At 38.5% G+C, this 22,399-nt stretch overlaps 1 protein-coding gene and 1 long non-coding RNA gene across 3 annotated transcripts in view; one reads left to right on the forward strand and one right to left on the reverse strand.

The window, feature by feature from the left end:
• The window catches only part of Spef2 (sperm flagellar 2), a 166,246-nt gene that overhangs the window by 45,851 nt on the left and 97,996 nt on the right, over window positions 1-22,399 (forward strand). The window contains exon 10 of the mRNA XM_059276634.1: window positions 6,075-6,243. Coding sequence (XP_059132617.1) covers window positions 6,075-6,243 — 169 coding nt within the window. The remainder of the gene's footprint in view (window positions 1-6,074; window positions 6,244-22,399) is intronic.
• Window positions 5,200-21,501, reverse strand: LOC131921874 (uncharacterized). 2 transcript variants are annotated; one of them, XR_009382128.1, is made up of 4 exons: window positions 21,130-21,501; window positions 15,008-15,077; window positions 7,935-8,215; window positions 5,200-5,671 (listed from the first exon to the last, which is right to left on the reverse strand). It is a non-coding gene; the product is annotated as an uncharacterized LOC131921874 (long non-coding RNA). The 2 variants fall into 2 exon arrangements; XR_009382127.1 differs by lacking the exon at window positions 7,935-8,215.

The raw sequence follows: 22,399 nt of genomic DNA on the forward strand, positions 1-22,399 counted from the left end.
AGAAGGGCCTTGGTTCTGCCTCAGCTTAGTATGCCAGACTTTGTTGACTCCCCGAGGGAGGCCTTACCCTCTCTGAGGAGTGGATGGGGGTGGGATGGGGAAAGGTGAGGGAGACAGGAGAAGGGGAGGGAGGGAGAACTGGGATTGGTATGTAAAATGAAAGAAAAACTTAAAAAAAATAAATAATAAAAAAATGAGAGGAGAAACTCTAAGTACAAAATTAAAAACACATTTCTAAATAAATAATCCTCAGATCTAATAGTAACTCTTAAGGGAAATATAAAAGTATATTGGATGAGAAGAATTGAAAATACAACACAGGAAATCTTTTGAGACACAGCAAGGACAGTGCTGGCAGAAATTTGCAACATAAACTATTCTGTAAAAAAGATGTTAAGTTTTGCATCATTGATGCTGCCACCTCAGGAATGTAAACTAGGGAGGGAGAAATGAACTCAAAGTGAAAAGGAAGGAAATAACAAGAAGCAGAAAGAGAGATGACACAACCTATGAGTATCAGGAACAAAGCAGGTTTTACCTCAGAGCTATTAGACACCAGAAGGATTAGAAAGAAGAGTGTGAATCACTGAGCACACTTGCCTGTGCTAACAGAAGAGATGAGCTGATTTCTCAGAAAACACAGATGCTGCAAAGCACCTCCATGAAATTGGGCAGGCTCAATAACTAGCTGAATTTGTATAGGCTTATAGCCCTTAAGGAAATTAAATTTGTAACTTTAAAAGTCTTCAAAAAGAAATTTCAGTCCCAGATGTTATTAAAGATTTCTCCCAGACACTTGGAGAATTAATAGCTAGACTTCATTTCCCAAACAATTATACACATGCCATCCAGAGAAGAAAAATGATCAAATTCCAATTCATTTAATGAAGTTACTATTACCCCTTTATTTTGTAAATATAGATGAGACTATTATTACATTCATATGAGAAATAAAGTAACTAAAAAGGAAGAATGTATTGGAAAGGATGAATTCCCCAGTTCTGTGATTCATGAGATAATGAAGAGTATGATCTGTTGGTAGAAGGGCCAGCACACGTATCAGCCGATCAGAATAGAGAAGTCCAAATACAGAACACCACAAAATGACCCACCTGATTGGGGTAAGATTCTAAAATAATTTGATGAAAGAAAGACAGCCTTGTTAGGAAATAATACTGGTGCAATTGATATGCACAGGCACAAAAATAAAAATTTTAATTGACCGGTTATATATACTTTTCACATAACATATAAAAATTCAATGAATGTGAGTCCTCGGTAGAAATGTAAAATAGGGTATAAAATTTTTCACATGAGAGAAGTGTTTTGTTGTCCTGTGAATAGCCTTAGATATGATACCCAAACCATGATTTGTAAGAGAAACTTGACAGACTCTACTTCATTACAATGGAAAACCTTTTGCTGTGCAAAAAGTATAAGTCAATAAATGGACTTTTATAAAGTTAAAAAGCTGCTTTGAAAAAGACAGTAAAACACAGGGTTGGATCGAGTATTTATAGAACATAATGTGAACAGAGGGATGATGGCTGGCATGTACATTCTCTAAAGTTGCGGAAGAAAAACAACTGACTTCCCTGCCCCCCAAAGCTGTCACCTGCCAAAGGCTCCTCGGTCAGTGGCAAGGCGTCACGGTTTGCTTCAGTAGTGTGGGCCATGCATAGGCTGTCCATGCTCCAGCTGCTGACCCTTTATCCATGGGCGTACAGACAGCAATAACTGTACTCTCAGTGCATTGTGAAGAAGAAAAGAGAGGAAGAGGAGGAGGAAGAAGAAGAAATGAACTTAGGAGGAGCATGATATGAGGGCATAGATCCAGCAGGAGTTTGATAATGGGGTGAGATGGGTATGAATACACTGTATTCATATAGGAAATTACCAAAGAGTATGTAATTTCAAGAAACAGAAAGAAATACACAAAAACTTTACCAGAAAGCAAAACAAAATCTGTCCAAACTAGAAAATTCATTGAAGAAAGAAAATAGCGTATTACTGAACAACACATACAGAAATTTCAACTTTATCAGACATTAGAGGAATTTAAACCAAGATCACAGTGAGAGACCGTTACACGCACTTATCAGAAAGTCTAAAATGAAGGAGAATGACACCAAATGCTACTCACACTGATATGTAGAAAGTCACTCATTCGTCATTAGTGAGTGTAAAAATGGTAAAGCCCTTCTGGAAAATAGTTTGGCAGTTTTCTAAAAAGCTGAACATACAACTTCCATGTGGATACTTTTCCTTAAGAGCTTCAGATGTATATTGACCCAAAAAGCCTATGAACATAAGCTTATAAAATCCATATAGTAATAGCTTAATACTAATAGTGACCCGTGTGTCTTTCAGCAAGTGGTGTTAAATTGTGGTATGCCCATACCATGACATATACTGAGCAATAAAAAGAATAAATTATTTGTACATGACACACCCTGATAGAATCGCCAGATATTATGCTAAGTGAAAAGCTAATCCCTAAAGCTTATGAACAATATGATTCCATTTATAGCTATATAGCCTGGGTCTTAGCCAGCAACTCAAAAACACCCTGCCTCAGCCTCTTGAGTGTGGGGATTATAGCATGTACCACCATGCTCACACATTAGATCTTGTGTGTGTGTGTGTGTGTGTGTGTGTGTGTGTGTGTGTGTGTGTGTATTCAGGTGACTGAGTGTGGGTGTGTCAGGTTGGGAGAAGGCCAGAGGACAAACTTACAGAAGTTAATTCTCTCCTTCTGTAATGGTTGCTGGAGATTGAGCTCAAGTTAATCAGGCTTTGGAAAATCTCTCACTCCCACCACATTTTTTAAGGATCTCTCACTGATTTTGGAGCTCAGCAGGTAGGCTAGTCTGGCTGCCCATCAAGCCAGGGATCTACCTATTTCTGCATTCTCAGTGCCAAGAGTGCAACAGTATACTATCACACCAGGCTTTTTTGTGTTGGTTCTGGGGTTTGAATTTGTGTCCTCTTGCTTACAAGGCAAGAACTTTACTGCTTGAACCATTTCTCCAGCCTAGTTATATAGCACTTTTAAAGTTAGAGAATTATAGAAACTGGGACTGTCTCTAAACAAGGGGTTGTTGGGAGAGAAGAGAATAAGGCTATAGAAATGTCACACTAGTAATTCTGAGGTTTTTCAAGTGTTCTGTGTCTAAACTATATCAATGCCAAATCATGATTGTAAAAACAAAGCAAAATTTTACTTTTATGGGGTAAGCTGATAGAATTTGGATCATTTAAGAAAATGGAATAGCTAGTCCAAATGTACACATACCTTTTTAATGAATAATTTTTAACATTTTTATTTATGTACGAATATATGAGTATGATAGTGCCCACAGAACTTGGAAGAGGGTATCAGGTCCCTTGGAGCTAGAGTTATAGACAGTTGTTAGTTGCCTGCTACGGATGCTGGGAACTGAACTCAGATACTCTAAGAAGAACAGCATGTTTTCTGAACCACGGAGAAGTTCTGAAGTCACAGTTAATCTTAAGAATTAGGAAAAATAAAATAAAAACAGAAAAAAATACCAGGCGGTGGTGGCACACGCCTTTAATCCTAGCACTTGGGAGGCAGAGCCAGGCAGATCTCTGTGAGTTCAAGGCCAGCCTGGTCTACAGAGTGAGATCCAGGATAGGCACCAAAACTACATAGAGAAATCCTGTCTCAAAAAACTAAAAAAGAAAGGGAAAAAAAAAGAATTAGAGTTAATTGCTTATAGTTCTGTGCCTAGGGATGGTTTCCCACAAACATTTGTCCCACCCATGTTAGCATAATATTGATATTATTATTGTTCAGGTCTTGTTTATGCAGCCATTTCTAGGAGAGTCTGTTTCATAGCACATTTCCAGATACCCTGGCTCTTACAATATGTCTGCCCCCTCTTCTGTGACATTCCCTTGAGGCATAGATGCAGAAGCTGTGATGAAGATGTTGAACTCAGGACCCCCAAATCTTTTAACCTTGGTATTGCCTTTAGTATGGTTTTCTGTAATGGCCTCAATTTGCTATAAAGAGTAGCCTCTTGGATGAGGGATGGTAGATAAGATGTAGAATGCTGGTCTAGCAAAGTGGTGGTAGTTGAAATATAATAAAAAGAGGCTATCAACCTGAGAGTAAGGGGGTACGGAAGGGGTTTGAGAGAGGGCAACTGGGAGGGGATGGAGGGGAGGGAAGGAATGGGGGAAGTGATGTAATTCAATTTCAATTTAAAACATTAAAAAATTTTAAAGGGACATGAACTAGAGGGGAAAGGGAGCAGATATGGGAGAACTGGGGTGTGAACATGATCAATATAGTGTATAAAATTCTCTAAGGATTAATGGAATATTATTTTTATAAAAGAAGAATTACAATTAAGAAGAAAGGGTGACGTTCAGGCCAGAAGCCACTGCAAGTGTTTTTCTTCTTCCCCTGGAACCTCAGCACATGGGGTTGGGGGAATGTGAGGTTGGAGTCCCAAGGAGCAAGGTTATCAACATATCAATATCAAGGGCATCACAGACCTGTTATTGCTCAATCTCGGGTGGCTGAAAGCCACTTGTCCCTCTAAGAAGTTGGGGGATGCCGACCTCTCGGGGGTCGCGTAACTAGTTAGCATGCCAGAGTCTCGTTCGTTATCGGAATTAACCAGACAAATCGCTCCACCAACTAAGAACGGCCATGAAGACTAGAGAGACTGCTTTCAAAAGCACTTCTGCTTTAGCAGCCTTTGTAGCTGTGGCTGTCACTGCATCCTTCTGTGTGAGAAACATTACAGTAAAGGCCAGATAGCTGGCTTTTTTTTTTTTTCATTTATTTTTGTGAGTGAAATATGTGGAGTAATTTAGTGGGTTGCAATCACAAAGCCAGACCACCTCCACAAATGTCATATTGAAATCACCACTAAAAGAAATATTAAAATACTGCAAGAAGGAACACAGGTAATTTTAGCTTTCCACTCTGGCAAGTGATGGAGTAAGAAAAGAGAATCGATGCCCAAGTACGATGAGAGCTGATTTTTCAAGACCCCTGACCTGACCACATACACAACCCTTTAAACAAGAAAGGTTTTTAGATCTGTACCCATTGAATAACAGATCCCTGCACCAACCCTTCCAGCTCTTGATGGCCTCTATTTTAATTTATGTCCTCAAATACATCCTTTCTAGGCATGTTGTATTCATGGAAGCACAGAATATCTGTCCTTTTGTATCAGGGTTATTTATTCACTTAGCATTTCTTCAAGGTCCATCTATGTTGCAAATACAACTTTTTTTTGTTGTGATTTCAAATTCTAGATGAACCATTTTTTTAAAAGAGACATTTTCAGAGTCATGCCAACCTCTTCCTTTCACACATTTTGTTCCTCTCAGAGATGTTTTCCGGTCACTCTGTCCTGGTTTCCTCTGAGACATTCTTTAGGCCTCAGCTTAGCAGACATTTGTTCAAAGAGGCTTTTCTCAAACCAATAAATCTGGTCAGGCCATGCTGTTACAGTCTCCCATTGTATGATTTTCAGCTGAATCTCTTGTTTACATCATCACTTTTACCCTTCTTCCCAGAGCTGGTTATCGGAGACTATGGATTGCATTTGCTCTTTTATCTTGTGAAATGTCTGGAACTTAAGCGTTGCTTGGTGTCCTTGGCTCTTCAAACCTTTCTTATTATCTGTGGTGCAAAAGAACAGTTTATCTAAAGCAATGAGGGTGATCCAAAAACTTAGGCTTTTTAATTCCCAGCTTTGGCATCAAATGACTGCAATCTTAGGACATAATTTAAATGATCGAACATTCTACTTCTGTTAGAAATGACTAGAATAAATGTACACCAAGGCTCCCTTAAGATAACAGTTTATTTATGTGCATATCATCATAACAAAAAAGTCTAATGTATGTTGGTAATTCTGACATTGTACATGTGATAACCTTTAAAATTGTTTGAATTAATCATTTCTGTTTAAGTCAAATGAAGCAGAATCATTTATATAACTATAAAAAAAGAACAGTGATTGGGGTGTATATTTCACTAAAGTATTCATAATCCTTTCCTTTTTTTCTTTTTGTCCCAGTAGTCTCATTCCACATAAGATAATGCATGATTGGAAAGAACTGTTTTTTAGCGGAAAGCCCATCTATGAACAGGCTTCTCTTAAACATGGGGCTGCAGAGGCCACCGGGGGATATCTTATAGAGCTGGAGAAAAGGAACTTGCTTGATAGAAACGATTATGAAGACTATAAGGTACATACTAACATGGAATAATTTCAGTAAATGAAACATAATAAATTACTTTCCTTAATGCTAATTTGTGTATTTTACTTAATTCCTATTAATGAAAATAGGCATGTTACATTTGCATTTTCTCTTGTATTAATCCATGTATATAACTAAGTTTTACCTGCTTAAAATATTGATCATTATTATCTGATGTTCGCAGTAATATTGGAGCAGTCTAAAAATAGTTAACTGTAATACACTGAGCAAACAGATGTCAGAAGGATACCATGCTAGAATTTTTCTTTTATGAGCTTTCTATCTTTGTTTCAAATACCGTTGTTAAAAGGTGATTTCCAAAGTAACTTTTCTTGGTAATATATTGCTTTTCAGGCAAAATGGAAAAGAAGGTGGTTATGGTTTAGAGTGGCATAAATCCATACAATAGTTTGTGCAAATAACAAGAGTATTGGATACAAATTATACATTTAACATATATATTTCAGTTCAATATTATTTTAAATTTAAATTATACATATTTATGAAGTCACTGTGATAAATTGGTATAGGCATACTATAGTTGGTTTATAACTATTTATGATATATTTTGTATTGAGTTAAGAGAGTAGTTCAAAGAAATCATTAATATTTTAAGGAAATGGAAATACCACACCTGCCTGTTAGAAAGCTGCTGGAAATCTTTGGGATTAAACATCGGGCATTGTCCACTGCTAACTGTAGACCTTGGGTATCTAATTCCTAAGCACTGAAGACGTTTGGTGCCTCAATTTATGAAATAATAATGTACCTATCTTATTTTGTTCTTACGAAGCTCATTTAAGATGATAAATGTTAAATGCACTGTGTATTAGATTTAAGTAATAAATACTAGTTCATTTTACTACCCAACTCTCCCCATCTCTCACCCTTAGTAGTAAAGATATAAAAGTTGTGGCTCACGAACTCAGGTTCATAAGATGAATTCATGACAATAACCAGGGAAATGGACAAAATAGTATGGATGTGTAGATCTTAAAGGAAGTTAAGACTGTGTAAAAAGTTAAGGAAACAATATCAGACTATGGGAAACGAAGTGTAATCTTTATCTTAATTGAATGACAATATGTTTATATCTTTGATAGGATTATTATTTATTTTGGATTGAGTAGAAACTTAAGAACTACATATAGATTTTATTTTATGTGGCTGTGGAATAGTATGTGCAGCTTTAGTATGCTAACCCAAAAGATAATGTCACAGGAGAAAAGATGTTTTTTGATAAATGTCAAACTATGTTTAAGGTATTTCTTGCCATTATAGATTAAAAAGTCATTGCTGCCGGGTGGTGGTGGCACATGCCTTTTATCCCAGCACTTGGAAGGCAGAGGCAGGCGGATCTCTATGAGTTCAAGGCCAGCCTAGTTAACAGAGTGAGATCCAAAGCTACACAGAGAAACCCTGTCTCAAAAAAACAAAACACAACAAACAAACAAACAAACAAAAACTATTGCTGTCCAATTAAAGCAGAATTCTTTATCAGCTTTTGCTGATTTGTAAATAGTGTTTGTCTCTCAGTTATTTGTGGGAACAGTTTAGTCCACTCTGTACCTTCTTTCACAAGTCAGGGTACCAGGTAGGCCACAGCTGAGCAAGGCTCTGTGTTTTTAACTATTTTTGTTGTTTGGGAAATGGTTACCACAGGAACACATTTGTCTTACCCACATCCTGAGGCCCCTGGCATGTTTCGTTGGCAGGAAACTGTCGACTTTTGTTAGGAGTTTGTGAATATCTGTCAGTCAGTGCAGTTCTTTTTGTGTAATGTCTTTGCTGTTTTTTTAGAAATGAAAATTTCCTTAAAGTTTCCTTGTTTATGTGCTTTGTTCTTCGTAACTGCAGAGTTAAATTAGGTCCTATGCAGATTGTCAGAAAAACTGATTTTTCAGATTCTGTTCACTATTATGAGAACTTTGTTCACTTGAAGAACTTCATCTAAATATTCCTATGTACAGAAAAATAAAAAATATTATTAGTCTTAACAGTCTACAGCAAATACAGAAGAATAGTTTATCCTGGTTTAGGTCATAGACTAGTTGCCCATATTTGTTATTGATAAATTGGTTCAAGATTTCTAATACTAGATATAAATGCAGAACTTCAGAAGCGTTTGCATTCTTAACATGCTTTATTGATAATTGTGCCTTCTATCCCCAAAGAACTTACATCATCCACGTTTGAGCTCAGGACTCTAAGAATTTACACTATTGTGGTAACTTGCCATCGTGCTCTATTTCTAGAATAACTACTTGTTAAGAAGTGCTACCCAATGACTAATGTTTCTAGAAATCTTCCTATCTGCTAAGATGGAAGAGCATCATGAAATAGCCATCCCTGGTTGGGGGGTGGGTCCCAGGTAGTTGTCATGGGGTAAAGAGAATGAATTATCTATTAAAGCATAGGAAGGAGCTTTTAACACCCAATAGACATGAGTAGTGACCTTCCAGCATAACCATCAGCACAATCACAGACAGCAGACAGGCCCATGGTTCCTCCTGGTGAATTTGTGATCCTCCCAAATCCCAAATGATGTCCTGCCTGTGGGTCTTACTGGGAAAAGTCTTCTTCCATGGCATTCTGTTTTTACATAAGCATCTTACTAACAGTTGCCTGCTGAGTTTAGGAGTTACAGTCAGTTTCTACATTCTTGGATTCTGTATCCACAGAGTCAACCAATAACTGTATCTCAAATAATTTTTCACATAAAGACCATTTCGTCCTGTGATTATTCCCAAGACAATATAATTGAATAACCTATTTTCCATAGGACTTACATCACCTAGGGTATTCTAAGCAATCCAGAGATGATTTAAAGGATACAGAGTGATGTTCATGAATGACACGAAGAACTCCAGCTTTTAATAATTTGAAAGAAAGCCACTTTCTTTTTAGCACATCATCTATCTTACTTCAACTTCTAGGCAATGATTTTTCTATCATGGCTATTTTTACTTTTAATAACAGTATGCTGTTTTGATTTATGATTGTTTAAGTTGGTGGTGGTTGGTTGCTTGTGACTTTCCATGACTGGACTTTGTGATATGTTTAATGTTTAATGCTATGGTCCATTCTCTAAAGTCATGTCCCTTTAATAACACTCTCATCTTCAAATATGTGCATATAATGATATTTCTTTTCACCAGGAGTTTTTCACCAAATAATGAGAATGAGAAACTAAATGGGAGAAGGAGTTACTGTTCTCCTAAGAAGCCTGTTTGAACTTGGAGATTTCAGTCATCACTTTGTTTCTATTCCACATTTCACTCCTGATAAATGACAGGTGCAGTCTCCTGTAGGCCAGGTGGACACAGTATCGGGTGCTGTGGGATCACAATTGCAGTGACTCATGGCTGAAATGTCACCTCCCTATTGAGTTGAAGTTTTATCTCTACTCCTGGTGTACGGTTTCAGGGTAAGAGGGTAATATTTCAGTGTCTACAAATTTTGCCACAGCAGAGAAATCCTCAACATGTCTACTGTCTGATTGTCTCTAGGTAATAGCAGAGGATGGCTGAAATCAGGGGTCAAAGATCCTTCCAAGTTCTTTTGAGAAGCAAGACCCTTGAGTTAGTACAGAAGTGATCTGAGGTAGACTGCTCTCTTTGCAAAGAATACTGCAGTTTAGACAGTTGTTTCTTGGAGTTTTGTTGTTGTTGTTTTAGATCAGGGTGGTCATAACCATCAGAATTGTTTTGTGGTCCTAGCACAGGGAGATATGGTATGAAGTCCAACATGATATTCTCCAAGGACACATGGGTATCAGGAGAAATTCATCAACAGTAAAGTCTTTTGGGGTTTTTTTTTGTTCTCTAATTAACACAGGACATTGTGATTTAGAAAGCAATGGCTGCTATGATTCTCTGCATTCCAAAGGAAGGTTGTAGAAGGGACAGTGTAGCTTGCAGGACAGATGAAGAATCGTATAGGAACCTGTTGTTTTGTGATGACTAAGCTGCTCCTTCACTGACCTCCCAAGTGAGTCACTGTGAGCCTATGTGGACTCTGAGAGTAGGGCAAGCCCTTACCATACAGTCTGCACTGTGTCTTCATTGAATTTGAACAACACTGAGTTCTTAAGACAAAGGACTTTTCACAGACTGTTTTTTTTTTTTTTTTTTTAGCTACCCCTTGTAATCAGACCTCCAGTCCATTGACTGTGGCTGCCTAATATATAAAGTTTTCTGTTTCAGATCTCAGAAGATGAAATTTTATGCTGGCTACAACTGATGAACTTTTTGAGCTTCTGGTGTTATAAGATAAAGTGACTAGGTTGCATAGTAAGTTGCCAGGCTCCCTGAAATGTGGGCTTATGGTCTTCACAATGATCTGTGTTAAATGTTGGGTAACTGATCATGCTAAACTCAGACTTCCTTAGAGAAATAAGTAGAACATTGATAAAATTGTTCTGGGTCTTCTTTTGTGTGTGCTAGTATCAAATATGACTGTTTCTGTGATATTAGGTCATGCAAGATTGAAGGAAGCTGCTGTTAGGACACAAATCACTGGATAACTGAGAAATAGCACTCTTAGATCAGGACCTCTTTACATTTCCAGATCGTTCAGAATGAATGATGGATTAGATAAAAGGCCAAGGTGTTGGCTACCTATAATCTTGCTTCTAGCAAAAACACTATTTAACTAACTGTGGGGTTCCAGTAGCAAGTGAAATGGAGTCAACTTCTGCTTTTCCTTTGTGACCATTGGGCTAAGTTTGTGTTTCCTGGCAGTAGATTCAAGCTTTATTCTGGAGATACACCCACCCTGCCAATCTCAGTAAAGGGTAGGCACTCTCATCTCCTGGCTTCTCTGGAATCTGAAGGCTAGACTCTCCAGGAGATACCTAACCACACCCATCTCTGATTAGAACTCAAGTGACATCAAAGCTGCCAGGCTCCTTTCCCTGAGTAAATATAACATTGACAACTGATCTGAAACCTCCAATACATAGCCCATCCCATAAGAGTTCTTTGGTGGAATTTCAGACTATGGTAGCAGCCTTGCTAATCACCCTCTTCTTCTACCACCTTCTTGAAAGCAGGGTCCATGACATCACTTTTCCATTGAAACCTGGCTTTCAAACCATTCCCAAATGGTGTTCTAGAAGCCCTGCGGGGCTGTCAGATCACATGAGCTGAATAAGCAGTTAGGCAAGGTATGTAACCATCCTTTCTGCTTTTCCTTTGAATGCTGTTCCATTAGCAGGGACCTTAGTTATGAAACACATATCAAGCCTCAGGGTTTTGGAGTAGTTGGAGGAGAGGAAGCATGGAGAGAGAAGACAGTGACAGCTGAAGAGGACTAGGAGCTTCATTCCTGCCCCGCTGTGAAGGATGGCTTTTCCCCCTGAGAGCCAATTTTCCCAAGTGTAAGACCTAGAGTACTGGCTCTAGAATTTTCAAGTTCCAGCAGCAAGAGGTGTGATCCCATTATATTTAATGCCTTCTGTAAACCAGGCCACACTGCCGGAAGGTCAGCCAAGAGAGATCAAGGGTGAGGATTTGTTGAGATTTCACACGGAGAACCATGATGGTCAAGATTGTTTCTCTGAAGAGACCAGAAAGAAGAAGAGGCAGAGGTGGGGTGGAGCCAAGTCCTTTGCAGTTGGCCAGTGGTCAAAGCAAGCTGGGTTAAAACTAGATTAGAAAATGAAAACGAAGGTGACATAGAAGAGGTTCTAAAGGCTTGGGAGCATGGTAGGCAATTGCTCTAGATATCTGAAATAACGCCTGTGACTGATTCACATGTCTGTCAGTCTTCTGATACACTCTTTAGTGTAGGCCTGAGGGAAATTCCACTATAGGAGTATGAAATCAACCTGGTCACACCCAACTTCTTCCACAAAGATCTTACCTAGTTAACAAGTGGTTCTTACCCACTCCAGGAACCTTGGCTCAGCCCCGTGCTTATACTTTCCCACCTTCCCAGCTTCTAGTGACCTCAGTGCTAGAATTCTGCCCTTACTCCAGCTGCATGACCGTACATGCACAGTTCAGGAGTTAAGCAAAGGGTCTTGTGTCTTACATCAGTGTGCACTGGTGATCTCCTATGTGCGGCGTGGTCACACAATCTGCGCCTTAAAGAGCCGTGACTCAGACCCCACCCTCTCTCTGCTCTGCTCTGCTCCCCCCCACACACACTATCTTTCTCTCTGACCTCCACACATGCTCTTTCCCAGGCCTGGTTCTTCCCACACCCCCTCTTCCTCCTAATAAAGCTCTCTGCTGCCAGGTAGAGTGGCCGTGGCTCATGACCTTTTCGCAAGCTAACCAGCACCGTTTATCATTCATTTCAGTCAGTCCGAGTCCTCTTACGTCTTCTTCGCTGACATTTTTGGTGTACTCCCTTTAGTTTGTGATGAATGATGTTTGGTTGCCTCTGCTGTCCAACTGTGGCAGGGCAGTTCCTGAGTGTGGACTCCCTCAGGGGAAAATGTTTACATCTTAGTTTCTGCTAATGCAAGTACAGGTAATATTGGATTTCCTTTTCCTCAAGTGATGTTAACTATTTGTCTTATTTGAGGATGCTCCTTTGTTAAAAATTAAAACCTTTTATCCATCACCTTTCTGAGGAAAATAAAATAAAAACTGAAATCTTATTTACTATTATGCTCAAAAGTGGTTTTATCTTTTTCTCCTTGTGCCTGTTGTTGTTTAAGATGTCACACATTTATAAATTATTTCTCATTTATTTCATTTTAAAAGAAATGCTTTTTGCTGCCATTTGAAAGCAATTCTTTAGCCTAATGGAGATGATTTCTTAAAGCCATGTTCTATTTCTTTTTTAAAAAAAATATTTACAAACAGCAAAATTAATATCATTCAGGAAATGGGAAATTCCAAGATCAAGTTGCAGGCAGATTTGGTGTCTGGTGAGTGCTCAGTCTCTACTTCCAACATACCACACTGATAGTACTGTGCTCACCCTGACCTCACATGGTCAGCTCCTTATTTGCCTTAATGAAGCTCTATTCCTGCACCTCATAGTGTGAACACCCCCATCATCTGTTTACCTGCTAGAACAGCCCACCTTCTTAATACTGTTGTGTTGGTAATTAAATTCCAACATGGACTTTAGAGGAGACACAAACTTTCAAATCAATCATGATGAATAATTTGTATGAACGTTTTACATTCATTTACAATCGTTTAGTGCTTCTAAACAACCAACAATACAAGTAATAACCCTATTCCCAGGGGATTCCTTGTCTGTCTCTGGAGCCAATCATTGGCGTTCTGTGGTAACAGCTTTGAACTGCATTTAAACCACTTAATACCTCCTTTTGTTTGGCTCCTTTTGTACCATGTTTACATGCACGTCTTTAGGGAGCGTCAATGCACTTAAAGTGCAAACTTCTTTTTTCTTTAAAAACTTTTGGGATTATAATTTTTTAATTTTTCTTTTTTTCTTTTATTTATTCTTCTGTTAAGAAAAATTTTATTCATTTTACATACCAATCAAAGTTCCCCCTCTTCCTCCCGCCCCTCCAGTCTCCCCCTCTCAATCTACCCTCCATTCCCTCCTACAAGAAGATAAGGCCTCCCATGGGGAGGTACATTTAGTAGAGGCAAGTCTAAGCCCCTCCCCCTGCCTCAAGGCTGTGTGAGGTGTCCCATCATAGGTAGTGGGCTCCAAAAAACCTCCTCATGCACCAGGGATGGATTCTGCTCCTACTGCCAGGGGGACCCTTAAGCATATCAAGCTACACAACTGTCTTGCTATGCAGAAGGCCTAGCCCAGTCCCATGCAGGCTCCACAGCTGTTGATCCAAATTTCATGAGTTCCCACTAGTTTGGTTTGGTTATCTCTGCAGGTTTCCCCACCATAATCTTGATGCCCTTGCTCATAGCATCCCTCTTCTCTCCAACTGGACTGTTGGAGCTTGTAGAGAGGGTGCCTGAATTGAACTGGCTCACCCCGGTGATCAGATCGGTTAATACCCTGTCATCATAGAGCCTTTCTCCAGTAACTGATGGAAGCAGATACAGAGATCCACAGCCAGGTACCAGGGATTATAATTTAATTACAACATTTCTCCCTTCCTTTTCTCCCCTCAAAACCCTCCTGTATCCATACCTCTCCCCACCCATTTCAAATTAGTTTATTCTCTCTTCTCTCTTCTCTCTTCTCTCCTCTCTCCCTCTCTCTCTCTCTCTCTCACACACACACACACACATTCACCATTATGACAAGCACAAATATGTATGTAAATACATATATATTCCTAAATATAACTTTTAAAGTCCATATAATGCTGTATGTACGCTTTTGGGGCTGACCATTTGGTACCAAACAATCAATTGGTGTGCTCTTCCCTGGGAAGGGCCACCTCTCCCATTTCCTCAGTTGCCTATAGTTCTTTGTGTAGAGTTGAGGCCTCATGGGCTTTTCTCCATCCATGATGTCATCTTTGTTCAGCTCACATTTGGGCAATAATGTTGGTGAGACTCTATGGGTATAGCTTTTTGACCTTACTAGGAGACACAATTGCTAATAATTTTTCAGATGTCCTTAATGTTATTTTATCCACCTCCTTCTTTTTCCTGTATTTACCTTCCTCAAGAGCCCTTTTCCATTTCCCCTAGTAGATCACTTGTATTCTGCTTTTCTGCTTTACCCTCTTCCCATCTTTTTCTGTATCTACCTCCCTCCACCTCCCTAAGGAGCCCCCCTTTTCCCATTTCCCTGATCAGATCACTTGCACCCTGTGAACCCCCTCTCTGTTGCTCCCTAACCTTACCATCCTGGCAATGGTCCCACTTTGCTTTCCTGTTTTCTGTCCTCACATCTGAAGGTTGGAAACTAGGTACCTGCAATAAGAGAGAACACACGATGCTTACCTTTCCAAGTCTGAGTGACCTCACTAAATCACGTAATATGATCTCTTCTAGTTACATCCATACATACCTGCAAAGTTCATGATTTCTTTACAGCTGACTAGTATTCCATAGTGTATATTACCACATTTTCATTATCTATTTGTCAGTTGTATGGCTTTTAGCTTATTTTTATTCCCTAGCTATTGTGGAAACAGCAGCAATGGACACGGCTGAGCAAATATCTGTGGACTGGGATGCTGAGTCCTTTGGGCCTGTACTGAGGAGTGGTTCAGCTGGAACAAATACTAGACTTATTTTAGCTTCCTGAGAATTGTCTACACCAACTTGCATAGTGACTGCATCAGTCTGCAGACCCACCCACAGTAAATAAGCCCTGCTCCATCCTCTCCAGCATTTGTTGTTAGTTGTTCCCTTGATCTTTACTAGTCCTACTGCATTTCCCTAATTGCTAGGGATGATGAACACTTTTTGAGATATTTCTTAGCCTCCTCCTTTTATTTATTTATTTACTTATTTATTTTTAAGGTTTTTTTTTTTTTTACATACCAATCCGAGTTCCCCCTCCCTCCCCTTCTTCCATTCCCCACTTTCCGCCATCCACTCCTGAGAGAGGCTAAGGCCTCCCTTGGGGAGTCAACAAAGTCTACCCTACTAAGTGGAGGCAGGACCAAGCTACTCCCCTGTGTCAAGGCTGAGCAAAGCATCCCATCATGGGAATGTGTTCCAAAAAAGCTATTTCATGCACCTAGGATAAGTCCTGGTCCCACTGCTAGGGGCTCCTCAAACAGATCTAGCCACATAACTGTCACCCACATTCAGAGGGCCTAATTTGGTCTCATGCATGTTCCCCAGCTGACAAGCCAGAGTCCATGAGCTCCCACTAGCATGCGTCAGCTGTCTCTGTGATTTTTGCCATCATGATCTTGACCTCACTTGCTCCTGTGATCCCTTCAACTGAAGCTCAGCCCAGTGCTTGATTGTGGATTACCTGCATCTGCTAAGACTCCTAGCAATAATGGAGAGGGTGCCTGAACTTACCTTCTCCTATAAGGATACAGGATAATCACTATAGATTAGTGACTACCCTAATTGTCATCATAGAACCTACATCCAGTAACTGATGGAAGCCTCCCCCATTTTATTCTTCTTTTGATTACTCTATATTCAGGTTCCAGGCCAATTTTTTGAAAGAGCCATTTATTTTAGTTTAGTTTAGTTCTTTATATATTCTGGATATTAATCCTCTGCCCAATGTATAGCTAGGAAACATTCTCTCCCACTCTCTGGGCTCCCTCTTCCCCCAGTTGATTTTTTTTCTTTAGCTATGGGTAAGCTGCTAAGTTTCATGTAGTCCCACTTGGCCTTAATTCTTAGCAAATTGAGTCCTATTCAGGAAGTCCTTTCTGATACCTGTATTGGGTAGGGAACTACCTATGTTTTCGTCTAGTAATTTTAGTGTTTCAAGTTTCAGGTTTAGGTCTTTGATCCATTTGGAGTTTGTTTTTGTGAAATGCAATAGATATGAGTCAAATTTTGTTCTGCATATGGACATCTAGTTTTACCAAAGCATTTGTTGAAGATGCTTTCCTTTTTCCAGCATATGTTTTTGATATCTTTGTCAAATATTAAATGACAAAAGTCCCATATGTTTATGTGTGAGTTTTTTATTTTAGTCCATTGGTCTACATGTCTCATTTTGTGTCAATACCATATTGTTTTTATTGCCATGAATCCATAATATAATTTAAGATCTGTAATTACAATCCTTCCAGCCTTGTTCTTTTTGCCCAAAATTGTTTTCATTATCCAGGGTCTTTCTGGTTGCATATGAATTTTAGGATAGATTTTGTATTTCTGTTAGTAATTAGGGTTGGTAGAATGGTTATTTTCACAATGTTAATTCTACTGATGTGTGAGTAGAGGTCCTTCACTTACTGGGTTAGGTTTCTTCCTAGGTATTTTATTTTCTTTTAGGCTATAGTGAATGGGAGAGTGTCCATGATCTCCTCTCTCTATATTTATTGTTGGTGTACAGAAAAGCTTTTGATTTGTTCAAGCTGATTTTGTAATCTACCACATTGCTGAATTGGTTTTTCATTTCTAGAAGATTTTGGTAGTCTGTTCCTTTTAGAGATTCTTCCTACATCAACTAATTTCATGCATGTTGTTGAGATACTTGCTAGCTTCTGTTTATGAGAATGATGCTTTCTGAGCTTGTTCATAGTTTGGGTGTTCCATTATATCTGTCCATCTTATTTAAAGATTTGAACCATCTTTGTACATAATCAAACTACTAAAGTTTAATGTCTATGAGGTACTCATTTATTTCAGTTCACATATAAACTATATCACTAATTGATTGATTCTCAATCAGTCAATATTCAGAGTCAGTCTATACTTTATTGGTCTATTTCCCAAAACACTTGAATTTTTATTGCATTTGATATTATTTAGATGTTTATTCTTTATGAATAAAATTATCAATACATGGGTCATAATCATTATTTATTGTCCAGATATGTAGAAACAGAACAAAACAAGATAAATACAATAAAATGCAATACAGTGTAGCTAGAGTTTTCCTGCCTGGCCCACAGTCAGGACAAATCTCTATCACCTGCCAGTCCCACAGCCTCAGACCCGACCAAGTAAACACAGAGACTTATATTGCTTACAAACTGTATGGCCATGGCAGGCTTCTTGCTAACTGTTCTTACAGCTTAAATTAATCCATTTCCATTCATCTATACCTTGCCACATGGCTCGTGGCTTACCGGCAACTTCACATGCTGTTTCTCATCGTGGTGGCTGGCAGTGTCTCTCCGACTCAGCCTTCCACTTCCCAGCTTTATTCTCCTCCTTGTCCCACCTACACTTCCTGCCTAGCCAATGGCCAATCAGTGTTTTATTTATTGACTAATTAGCAACACATTTGCCATACAGAACATCCCACAGCAATACAGTACTATAGGAAATAATATACATCACATGTAGTAAGTATAAATATCTCATTAACTATAGAGTTTTGTTTCTCTGCCTTATATATACCAATGTAGAATGCCCTTTTAAGAAGGGTTCTATTCTTCAGTTGATGGGCATATAGGTCATTTCCAGGTTCTGGCTATTACAAATAGTGCTGCTATGAACATAGCTGAGCATGTATCTTTGTGGTATGACTGAGCATTCCTTGGGTATATGCCCAAGAGTGGTATGGCTGGGTCTTGAGGTAGATCGTTTCCCAATTTTCTGAGAAACCACCATACTTATTTCCACAGTGGTTGTACAAGTTTGCATTCCCACCAACAGTAGAGGAGTGTTCCCTTTGCTCTGCATCCTCTCTAACATTGACTGTCATTAGTGTTTTTGATCATAGCCATTCTGACAGGTGTAAGGTGGTATCTCAGAGTCATTTTGATTTATATTTCTCTGATGACCAAGGATGTTGAGCATTTCTTTAAATGCCTGTCAACTGAAGAATGGATTAAGAAAATGTGGTACATATACACAATGGAGTACTACTCAGCAGAGAAAAACAATGACAGCATGAAATTTTCAGGCAAATGGATGGAACTAGGAAATGTCATCCTGAGTGAGGTAACCCAAACCCAGAAGGACAAACATGGTATGTACTCACTCATAAGTGGATTCTAGATATAAAGCAAAGAACAATCAGACTGCAACCCACAGAACCGGGGAGGCTATGTAGCAGGGGGGCCCCTAGGATGACTGTGGCTTATAATAAGTTTTGGTTTTACTCAATTACTGGGCAAGCCTCAATAAAACATTTCACTATTAGGATAAGAATTTATACTGTATCAAGCCGATAATAGAAAAAATAAATTTTAAAAAGGAGGGTTCTAATCATAATATTTTGAAAGCCACAGTCTTGAAAGATGTGTAACAATTCCAAAAGAAGCTGGACAACCCCAGGAGTTCTTGGTGGGGTTCAGAAAAGAACCCCTTGGCAAGATGTGAGGGCAAAAGTTCAAAATCCATCACTGCCTTGGAAATATAGCTTCCTGAGAGTGCTTTTCTTTCTCTTTTGTTTGTGTTTTGTTTGTTTGGTTTTTAGGAAATTGTTATTATATATCCCAGGTTGAGCACAAGCTGGAAGTCGTCTTGCCTCAGCCTCCCAAATACTAGGATTACAGCTTCACTATTGTTCCCAGATCCCTCTGAATTCTTATCTGTTGTCCAAGTCATAATTTTTCACTATAAGTGTTTTAATTAATTGCTCTACACTGGCCTTCCTAGAACATGATTTCTAAATTCATGGATGAATTATTTCTACCATTCTTCCCATTTTTGTTCACGCCTTGAACTTACTACTATTCTATCCATCATGAAATATGAAAGATCTAACCTGAAAGAGTCATCATGTTTAACATAAAAACAAGGTCACCTGAAATTTGAGGATTACTGGATATCTAGTCACCCCTTAGAATATTAGTCCAAGCACTGGCTGAGTTTTAGGGGACACAGACTCAGATATTCTTCATTTCCTTCAGATTGGTTTATAAGAGTCATCCAAAGTAACTGCAAATTGAAGGCAGCTTAACTCTTTTCCTTTGGAGGAGTTGCCATGAATTGGCTCTGAATGGTGAATATACTAATTTTATGAAATTACAATAGATGGTTTCTTGAATTAAGTCTATTGGAATATTTTGTCCTATGTCTTTGCCACTGTAGCAAGACAATATGTCTATAGAATTATAGAAAATTTTCAAATAGTTCTAAATCATTACATTTCAAGAATACCTAAGAAAACCAGCATATGTAGAAGACAGGACATATGTTGCCTCCACTGGAAAAACCCTTTTCTGTCTTAAAGGGAAGGGATTTTTCCATGTCTTTAATCTTTTAATCTGTAATTGAATTATAAATTGACAAGAGCATTCCAGACTTGGTCTACCTGGGTCACCCCAGGCCATAAAAGCACTCGTCTTAGTATCTGTAAAAACAAAAACCAGATCCTCTGGACCTTTAGAATATGACTATCATTCCACAGAAGCCACATTGGACTACCACTAATAAGTATATTGATATAACCCAATGTTGTAGTTTTATGGAATGTTGCATTGCTGTCAAATCAAGATTTTTAGGGACTCATAATGGGCATCTCCCAAGGCCTACATTCTGTTTATCCAACTCTATATAAACTACATTGCCATTAAAAATGGTAAATGAAGAGCAACCTTCTCAGTTTTAATTATTAAAGAGTTTCAAGAAATAATAATCACACACACACATTCACAACTTCATTTTATCAGTGGCTATTATTGTAAAAGAAGGTAAATGATCTGTTTAGAAAGCATGCAACCTCAAGAGCAGTAGCAGCCAGTAACTGGGGCCATGATATAGTCAAGGAGGGAATCTATAGGAAGTAGAAGGTCTATGTCTTGCTCTTGAAGTACCCAAACCTCAGCCCATAAAGTAGAGCTGTTTGCAATTGCTCACAATGACTATTAAAAGTCCAAAGATTCAAAAACATCATCCCACAGGAAGTCTAAATGATATGACTGACTGAAAATGATTAGAAAGAGAATTCTGGGTAAAAACATTTTAAGTTTCTGCAACAAAGTACAGAGGCACGTGAGCACTTTGAATCCAGGATTCATAACTGAGTGGTAGGTCCACATATTGTGTGAAGATGATAAGAATAGTATGTACATGCTATGAGCTCAGAGATTCAGAACCAGGTTCCAGAAAGCTTATTGTAGGTCAATTACTAAAAACTATACTAGTGAACTAGTTATATTATTTCACCAAGAGAAGCGACTATTTACTGTTATAGTTTCATGGTCTCTGTTTTTGAGTAGACGTGAATTGTCAAGGAGAGATAGCTCTTGAGTCTTGCACATACATCTCAAAAATACATACTTATTGCATATATGTAGGCATTACAAAAATAATAAAGACATCCTAAGCAATTCCCATATTTGTTTGATAGCTTACCTAATTCAAAGTAATATTGTAAAGCACAATCACACCCTGTTAAAGGTTTGTATCAAGTGATACTTACCTAGTTTACCCACTGCAGGCATTAGTATCTTCAGTATCTTGAAACTAATAGCCCAATGTATATATTTGTAATAATATCTGAAAGTATGAATTATATCTTATGACATTACTTTGATCATAGCTACATAAATAGGAAACATAAAAATCTGTTAGAAAGTCTGGTTCTTCCTGAGCTCTTTAGGTCATTGTAGTTAAAGCTTTCATCTTTAGTCACAATTTCCTCCCCCTGCCCCCATTTTTCTGATCTCCTTTTCACTCATTATTTCCTTGTTCCTTTTTCCTTGGTCAATGTGGAGAAGCTGTCCTTCATGTGATCCCGCTCAATGTGCTTGTCCCAATCTCTCTCTGCTTATCTCCATAGGTCAGACCAGTTCTTTTCTGAGCCAGAACATTCTGTTCTCTTCACAGGCAATGTTCTATTCCATTGTGTTTGGCCATAATCTGTAACTAACTCTGTGATGTAGAAGGGCTTTATCTTGACCCCTTTGTGAAGAAGCATACTTTCTAACTCAGGCAAGGCCGACTGGCATTTGTCTTTGTAGATGTGCTACTGCTAAATGCCTCCAACAGTGCCTGCCAGCTCCCCCCACAACCCCCCCCCCCGGTGTTTGTCGTCAGTGGTTATATTGGCTTGTACACAGTATCAATTCATTTAATCTTTACAACAATCCCTTACAAAGATTAAATTGTGCCTCAAGGTAAATGATTAATAAAAATACAGAACACACAAAAAGCAGAATCATTATGCGAACCTGAGATATCCAATTTACATGTGAGACTATTTCCTTTAGAAAAGATCAAAAGTCTGCACAACTCAAAAATGATTAGAACCTTGGCATCTATCACTTCAACTTGTAATAAGAGACTTTATTCTTGTTTTCTTCTTTGGCTGTTTCCTGACTGGCCACTTTACATAAAGTCTTCATCATTTCTCTACTTAGAAATGTGAACAGTTCCAGTGAACGAAAACAGAAGCAAGTAATTCTTTATAATGCAAAATATGCACAATCATGCAGCACTTAAATTTGGACAGTGCAGACTATTATGCACTAGCAAAATTATGGACTAGCAAACCAAAGTTATTGAATTAAAACAAAATTATTCTTTTTGTATGTGTGTGTTGCTTGGAATTGAACTTAGAACCTTCTACATGCAAGGCAAATGCTCTGCCTTTGTACTATATCCCCAATCCTAAAAGAAAATAATTCTTTAGAATAAAATATTATTCATATAGAAGTGAAAAAAGACAATTTTAATTATAATTATAGATT

Source organism: Peromyscus eremicus, chromosome 11 (assembly GCF_949786415.1).
Source record: "Peromyscus eremicus chromosome 11, PerEre_H2_v1, whole genome shotgun sequence".
NCBI classification, from domain to species: Eukaryota; Metazoa; Chordata; class Mammalia; order Rodentia; family Cricetidae; genus Peromyscus; species Peromyscus eremicus.